The following is a 9,133-nucleotide window of genomic DNA, read 5'->3' on the forward strand; positions in this document are numbered from 1 at the left end:
CCACATTCAAGATTATTCTCACTACATCAAATCAGAGAAAGATCTTTCATCTACCTTTGTTTTCATAAAAGGTGTACATTTAGATTAACCCTTTTCATAGGGTAAAGGTCAGAGAGCATGTCATCACCCTTGTAAATTTGCATTCAAAATATTTATCAAACTACTATTTTATGAATGTGTGTCAATAATTTTGGCATCAAATTGTAGATTATAATTCAAATGTTAGTATTATACATTATTTAATTTCTTAATTTAATTGTAAATATTATAAAGAAATTGCTAAATATTGATTTTCATGTGTCACATAGTACATTGTCTTCTGCTTTTGGTCAGATTATGTTTTATGGTGCCCACAATGAAACATCTATAGTTTATGAATTAGAAACTCAAATTACCGATAATGACAAGCAAGAATATCGAATAGAGAATAAGAACCTCCTACCTTTTTTATTTGCTGAGATATTATATTTAATGAATCCACCACCTTTTTCTCTTTTGAAAATACTTGTTCACCTATTCCCACTTCCCTCAATTACATGTTTCTAACCCATCAAGAGCACTCATTTTGTACTACATAATTCTGTCAGTCCTCCTAAACTATTTACACAGATTAAGTCATCATTACCATTGCAAAGTTTGAAGAGTGATGATCAAAGTGATATGCTGAGTGGAAATAATGTTTGTTTAGACCCAAATACAGCTTAGTTAGGAAGCCTAATAAATTATAGTGAAATTTTGTGGTATTAGTATAGTAATTTATAATTTTTTGTTATTTCAAAATGCACAAATAAAACCGACAAACAATTTTTTTTTTCTTACATCCTCAACCTGCAAAACTTAACAAGGCTTGGCAAATATGAAGCACAAGTACCAAAAAACATCGTGAATAGTAGATAATTTTTTTATATATTTTTTTATTTACCATTCCATATTTTAAGAGAAATAACTGGAATTTAAGAATTCATTTGTAAATAGTAATAATATTGTAATAATGTATGGTAACTGAAATGTTACTGTATTTCACAAAATACTGCTACACTAGTACTAAGAAGAATAAGACATCTGTACTTTGTAAAGGAAAGTTTTACGTTATTCGATATGATAATATGAGCTGCCTTGTGATTTACAGTTTTTGTGGCAGTATTATTAGTCGGACATGGTTCAAAGGTCGATAAAACAAAACATTAATAAATATATATAGATGTATACTGTTATGAGATTTGAGCTATTTATAATACACATTTGTGGTTTCCTGTTACAATTTGCAGTCATTCTAGAATGAAAAAAAAGGCAGTTTGAATTTATTTCCTAATTTTTTATAGTGGTTACAAAATCAGTTAAGTCAACCAACCCTATATAGAGTTAAGGTAGATGAAATATGAAGTTTTTTTTAAAAATAAACATTCGATATATCTAGGATGTTATAGAAATTATGCAAATTAAATTTGACAATTTTTAGATGAAGAAAGGTATTTTTAATCTTAAAATAGAAATTAATTTACAAGTTGGACAGTCAACACTTCGAAAGAAAAAAATTTGCAAGCAAATTTTTAATTAAAAAATCATAAAACTTAATTAAAATATCTGATATTTTGTGTATGAAAGCCTTGTAATGTTCGCTGATAATGTATGAAATTTTGTGAATATAAGCGTACTTTATCACAAGTTATAGTATGACTATTCTCATGGTTACTTTGGTGGTTGCAGGGTAGGTGCAATGCACCCAGCTCGTAGTCAAAGAGTTAAGAACCTGAATGTTATTAATGTTTTGATATGGTCCTTTATCTTTTATCTTGCCAGTCTGTGATCCCAAATATATTTTACACTTTAGTGTATAGGTACATTTACACGCTTACATATTCATATTAAATACAAGTCTTACAAAACTGACAGTGAATCTACACTCATTTTTAATGACATATGAGGATTTGAGTATTTAATTATAACTTGCTATTTATTGCACTCATATATCATTTATCTTTTATCTTGCCAGTCTGTGATCCCAAATATATTTTACACTTTTACACACTTACATATTCATATTAAATACAAGTCTTACAAAACTGACAGTGAATCTACACACATATGAGGATTTGAGTATTTAATTATAACTTGCTATTTATTGCACTCATATATTAACATCATTTAATACAAGATAATAATAAGCTACATTTACCTTAATGTTATCAATATTTAATCTCTCAGATTTTCACTAACCTGAAAAGAATGAGCATGATCTGCTCAAATGGAGGACTAAGTGTAGTCCAGTAGTTAGAATCCCAGATTGTGGATCTAAGGTTCTGTGATTTGTAATACATTACTGAAAATAAAAACATAGCTCTGTGAATTAGGTGTGTGGTGCAATGTAAGAGTGATGGTCAAGTTCCACTATTCAGTCTGAAAAGGATAGTCCTAAAGTTGGCAGAGGATGGTTTTGACTAGTTGCCTTCTGTCTAGTCTTTCATTTCAAAAATGGGGGGTGGCTAGTACAAATATACGTCATGTAGCTCTGTGCGAAATACAATAAAACAAGCAAACTGTTCAACTTGATGTTAAAAATTAAAGCATTCAAGTTATATTTTATTATTATCCAAAACAAGTATATTAATTGTATTGTGAAACTAAAGAATCAAATCATACTGTATATTTACTACAAATACTATATTTTTTGTGCACATACCCTGCACAAACACAGTAAGTCTAATGAATTACTTTTGTTACTGGAGAGTTGGAACTTTCAGAGAACAGAAGAACTTAAAGCGAAAGTTTAACATCTTTTTCTCCTTAAAGGAATATGTTTTGTCTGGTACCAATTTTGGAATTCATTGTTATAGGCCCTAAGCAGGACCACATTGCAGCCCGGGAGTTCATCTTAAAGATGTATCTGGCTCAGAATCCTGACCCTGATCGTATGATTTACTCTCACTTCACATGTGCCACAGGTAAGCCTAATAAGCACAAAAGTGTTTACAATAAGGATATCATGTTTATTTATGTTAAAAAATGATATACTAACTGCCATCTCCACATAACATTAATTCCAAAAAAAAACAGATGAGAAGAATTAAAAAGAGGTTGTGAATTTGACAAATTCACTGATGGCAAGCATTCATATACACAGGAGTCGCATCCTTGAGTCGCCATTGACAAACTTTCACATCTAGTTAGCACAAGCACAAGTAAGATGTTCCTACTTGTTGCACTGGCGAACCATGAATAGATGAATTTTTCATTGTCTGGGATAAGGTCAAAAACATTTTGAGGATAAACTTGTTAGTGTGATTGATGTCTTTGGTTCTACAGAAGCAGAGGGAAGAGAAAGAGGTGCTTCAATGAGTTAAAAGAGGCTCTAAGAGATGAGCATCTGGTATCTATGGATGTTTGGATGTAGACCCTAATAGACCCTTGACACATCAGCAACAATGAAGAGCTAGAATTTTCAATAGCAGATCAAAAACAGCATTAAACACCTTGGTCTCAAAGCAGCACTCAGTGAGGATGGGATAATATTAGTGACATTTGATTGTGGTAATGTTTTCAAGTTGAATTTGTTTTTAAATTATAGTCTAATGTACTGCTCCGTTTCATTTGAGTCTGAACAGCGTGTGACCTCTTAGCATGTTACTTATTCTATAATTTTGATCTATGTCATATTGATTCTGTTACTAATATTTTTTTTCCAATATCAATTTCTCTGCTTGCACTTCTAATACTTAAAAATGCAGATACCACACTGAGCTGGTCACATGTGCTGTAAAGGACATAATCATGTCAAACAAGCTTGTCTGATTTGATGACAGTAAGTTGTGTCACAGATGTATCAGGTTTAAGAGTTCTTGTTTGTCAACATATGTTTTAATAGTATACTAAGTTATTAATTTTGTTATTGTACCAACGTATTATCTGCTTTTAAAACTTCACTTTTTTTTCTTATAATGATCATGAGCATGATTAATAAGGTACTGACCTACTTTTTGTAACTTAATGAATTTAACAGTTATTTTTAAGTAATTGTTAATATCGGTTATTCATTAATACAAGTGCTCGAAATACCACCAAAGATTCAAGATCAAAAACTGGCATTTTTAAAATGATTGTTAATTAATTATATATTATTTGCATTCTCATGAAACTATCTAAGAATAGTGTCATAGCTTTTAATCATGAGAAACAAGTGAAACATACACTTTTCAACTAATCCAAGAAAAACAAAGGAAAAAGTAAGTAGCACTAATAATGAACTTAATGATGTTAACAATTTAACTATGTATTATTAGAATTAAAGAAAGCCTGTTTGTTAGGAAAAACATTCCAAAGGAAATCAACCATTATATCAGGTAAGTCATAAGAACAGACTTTATTGTCTACAGGAAGCTAGGAAGAATACAATAATAACCAATCAACACATGACATTCCTTCCAATAATAGATACTATGAAGAAATGGACACACTATTTACAAAGTTAAAAAACATCCCAATTGAAACTTAAATTAATATCACGTGATCATTATTGACATTCCAATTCGGTGTCACCACAAAAAATAGAAAAGTCCAAGGTAGGTATTAGATCAAATATCAATTTTGTGATAAATAAGATAATCAGGTAGCATTTTCATGAATAGATTATCTCACATTATTATGCATTCATTATACTACTAGTAGTTATTGCATTGGTGATTTTAACTAGCTTCTAAACATAGTAGTATTAAACAGTGGGAACTTTGGTGGTTGTAATAGTCTGAACTCGAACAGTCAATATGTAGTTTAAATATACATCATGCTAACCCATTGTGTTGCCAGTTTACACCACTGGTAAGCACGTGCCAAACAACAGTCAGTCTTGGGAGAGGTGTAAAGCATTCTCATGCCAATATGTGCAACATTTTGTTAAAAGGGCCCTCAATGGTCACCTACTAATGTGGAACTGTACATCCTTATTAAGTTTTCAAAAAACAGTGATGAATAAGTAGTTTAATACTATATTATAATGAAATGATAACTCATACCTGCAGTATGGCCACATCTACTATCTGAACCAATATATTAAAATCTGATTGAATATCATGATCTGGAAATCCAATATCCAACCAAAACTATAGTTTGCCCCATCCCTAACTCTGAGAAAAATTAACGTTTACAGTATTACGTGAACTGTATGTGTGAAATTAAGAAAAAAAGCATTACATTTTTGTTTATAGATAAATAGTGTAGAATTTCTCTGCTTAGAGAAAATCTTGAAAATAAAAATATTTGTATAGCAAAATATTAACTGGAAGTTAAACAGCTTTTATTTATTTAGTATAAATAAATTACCAAACCTGAAGCGCTGACCTCTTTCAGTTGTAGTTCTTTATGCACATTCTATAAGTTAACAAAAAAAATAATTGGAAATAGTAAAATGATAATGTGTGGCTGTGTTGCTGTAAACATGCTCTCAACTTAATGAACATGTAACTTAATGTAACTTGAAAATGTTTAAGTATGTTAAAAACTTAAGTGGTAAATCAAAATGTAAAAAAAAAAAAGTTTTCAGACACTTACAGCATGTCTTACTCATTGCAAAAAAAAATTATAGAATCAATAATAGTAGTTATTAAAAGCTGTTGATAAATAATTGTCTTTGTCTAGATTTAGTTTTTAAAACTGGCACTCGCTTGATTAAATAGACCTTTAGTATCTTCAATAATTCATCCAAATTGTATTTTTTTTGTATTAATAGCTTTATTCCTTTACTGGTTTAGTGATACTTACCAAGTTTTCTTATTTTTCTGAGCAGACACGGAAAACATTCGGTTTGTTTTTGCAGCAGTGAAGGACACCATTCTTCAACTAAACCTGAAAGAATTCAACCTGGTATAGAAAAAGAAAGTTTCTAAATCACCATGGGAATTAACCTCATCTAATTTTCATTTCTGATGACACTAAGTGTTTGATATCACACTGCTGAGAAAAAGAGACTTAATTTTTAGTGTGGGAAGGTGTTTGAACATGCTGTTTGATTGTAAACACTCCTTATAAGACCTTTATTGGCCCATTTGAAAGACCTAGTATAAAACCTGGTGATCTGATATCACCCTTTCCAAGTCCTCGAAAGTTGGAAGATTTTGAAACGTTTATTTTTAAAACAATTTTTCTTTTTTTTCCACTCTTCAGAATAGTCCCTTTGCCTTTTTTATTTTGTAGACATGAATATGCTTATGGATATAAAATTGTGAGACTGTGCCAAAATTTAACTGTTAAATTAAGTATGAGATAAATGTGGTACAGATGACAATGCTGCGAGGGTCTCTGTGCAATTATACAACCAAACATGCTAGATAAAATATGGCTGTAATTCTGCCATTTAAGACTGGCTTGCTAAATTGATGTTGGTTAATTAAGGAGACTTCCCTTATGAATCCGCCCGTTATTGGATAGGAGTCTCCTTTATCTAGGTGCTGAAAATACATCTAGCTGATTCAGCCATTACGAGAACATCTCCACTTCAATACTTACATGTGGTGTATCTCTTTAGCAAAGTGAAAGTTCTCTTCATGAAAATGTAATACACTTCAAAGGCTGTAGCACCAGCCTTGTACTAGTCACTGTTGTCAACATAATTGTTTTGACACACTAATGACAGATCAGGTCACTGAGCTGTTTGTAAAGCTGCCAGTTTAAATAGTACTCAGTTCACAGGAGTCCAAGTTGTTGTTGTTTTTTTAATGTTTTTGTCACAGGATTGCCTTTTGTATATGGGACCTGGATAAAATTAAATATCTAATGAGGACTATGTTTATAATGTCAGCTGTGTTATATATTCAGTTATTGTCTATAGGCATCTAATAGATTACAATTTCAGTGTGCATTCAATTTTATTGAGCATTATGTTTTGCACATAGATCATAGACTTGTGTGTATGTGTTGCACTTCAATAGATGCACAAAACATGATTGTTTGTGGTGGTACACAAATTAATTAAAACACCAGGAAACAACAAAGCTTTTCTCACTTTTTTTCTGGACATAAACGTTACAATTTATTTTTTTATTTAAACTGAATTTACGTCATCATTTTTCCACTTAAGAGGTAAAATCGTACTTAAATGAAGAATTTCCATTCTGAATGATCTGCTTTTATTTATAAGTACTTTGTTAGTAAAACTGTTTTGATAATTCTGATATTAGTGATGTTATTCTTGAGATATGTTCCTCTAAAGTGCTTGACTAAGGGAGGATGCAAGTTACCAATGTTCGTACTGATTACACACTTACGCAGTAATTATGTTTTAGTATTCATCTTGCTCTATTTATATTTGAAACAAAGTATGAATCTATGGTGTAAACAGTTTTATCTATGGTATACTTTTGGCAAGTTAAAATTTTGTAGATAATATATTATCCAGACCTGGTCATCGCAATCATCCATTAATGATTATATCATGATATTTTGTTTAAGACGAAATTGTGCTTCCTGATTTTAATAATACTATGTAATGTGCATTTTAAATATGAACTTCTGCACAGTCATTGGTGCCTGTGTGTGTGTTAGTCTATATTTTGTCTAGACTTCTTTATCAGGGTATTATTGAGAGACAGTTGTCAAGTTACAAATAGTTGTTATCTATATTAAATACCAGAAATATTCAGGTAGTGGCAGTAGTGCACAAATCACCTACTCAAAGTTTACATGAGAATAAGAAACACAAAGACTCAAAATGATGAAATGAAAATACAAAATTTATTAATACTTCTATGTACAATGTTATGTTAATAATCTCTCATGGTTCTTTCAATCAAATGGTTAATTGATAATTTTTAATTCTTGTACAATATTAAACTTCAAAAATAATAAGAAACTTACTTAGAAGTTGAGACTTGTTCTATTTGTATGTTTCTATCAGGACTGACTCGAGCTGCTGATTTTTAACTCTAGCTGATTGATTTGCGAACTGACTGAGGTTGATTGCTTCTTGGGGGCTGATCTTTTATCTTTTCTTCCTTTCTGTATTTTTTAAACTTTCATTTCATACATTTTAGTTGCTATGCAGTGAGTAGGCATGAACTGGGTAGGACTGGTTAGATAATCATGAGTTGTCTTACTGTGGCTGAAAGCTTTTCCTACCATTATTAGGAATCTATTCCCCAAGAGTTAAATCACATGTAAGCTATTTCCATCAAAAGCAACCTTGGCGAACATTATATTGTGCCCCCCCCCCCTTCATAACGTATATGTGGGCCTTCCTCTCTCAGTGGGAATTACCCATGTGTTAGCATCACACCACATTTTATAATTTATTTCTCACCAAAAGTTTAACTTTCAACACCGAAATGGGTGTCGTAATATAGTGTAGTTTTATTTAGTAGTCGAGTATTGTTCAGCTTGACATTTAGTTTAGTTATTCAGGGTCATTTATTCATTTTAATGTCACTTTGTAATGGTTTTTGTTAGGGATGCACGGGTAGTAAAATTTGGCCAAATACCAGGTTCGGGTACCCAGTCACTAGTTTTTGGGCCAGGGCTGGGTGTCAAGCGGGACTGGATTCTCCCCCCCCCCAACAAAAACAAAATTAGAATCGAAAACAAACGTTTATTACATTTAACCAAATAATCACCAACAGAACATTTGAGTTTTACTTTCAATGCCTAGCTCCAATTTCTCAAACCCTAACCCCTATTGTTTTCAAAACTCCAACCTTCCCCAGAAATTCACTTCTCAAGCCATGCCTGTTATTAACCCCTATTGTTCTCTGAATCCCCAACTTTCAGAGGGCAGTCAGTTTTTGTTGCTCAGAACACGTTTTTGACTTTACTGTGTTAATTGCCACAAAGATTAGGGCTTCGACACTCGACTGGTGCTGAGTATTACCAGGTAGCCCAATACCTGGCCGGGGCTGAATATCTGCCAGGTAGGGGAGACCGGGGCTAGTTGTTAAGATTTTTAGAAAAAGTCCAATATCTAGCGAAATAACTCGAATCATACATTGAAACTGAATGAAAGTGAAAGATAAATATGTACTTTATCAAAATTATGTATTCTATATTGAACAAAATTGGTTACATAAAAGATTTTGTAAATATTTTGGAAGTAAAGTCATGTGTAACAATATGCCTCGGATGCGGGGTAAGTTGATAGAATAGGTGGGGGCATGTT

At 31.7% G+C, this 9,133-nt stretch overlaps 1 protein-coding gene across 2 annotated transcripts in view; it reads left to right on the forward strand.

The window, feature by feature from the left end:
• LOC106460659 (guanine nucleotide-binding protein G(q) subunit alpha-like) overlaps positions 1 to 7,508 on the forward strand; it is a 35,954-nt gene extending 28,446 nt beyond the window's left edge. For both annotated transcript variants that reach the window (XM_013920385.2, XM_022387424.1), the window contains exons 7-8: positions 2,835 to 2,942; positions 5,777 to 7,508. In XM_013920385.2, coding sequence (XP_013775839.1) covers positions 2,835 to 2,942; positions 5,777 to 5,859 — 191 coding nt within the window. In that variant the 3' untranslated portion in view covers positions 5,860 to 7,508. The remainder of the gene's footprint in view (positions 1 to 2,834; positions 2,943 to 5,776) is intronic.
• The last annotated feature ends 1,625 nt before the right edge of the window (positions 7,509 to 9,133 follow it).

Source organism: Limulus polyphemus, unplaced genomic scaffold (genome assembly GCF_000517525.1).
Source record: "Limulus polyphemus unplaced genomic scaffold, Limulus_polyphemus-2.1.2 Scaffold811, whole genome shotgun sequence".
NCBI classification, from domain to species: Eukaryota; Metazoa; Arthropoda; class Merostomata; order Xiphosura; family Limulidae; genus Limulus; species Limulus polyphemus.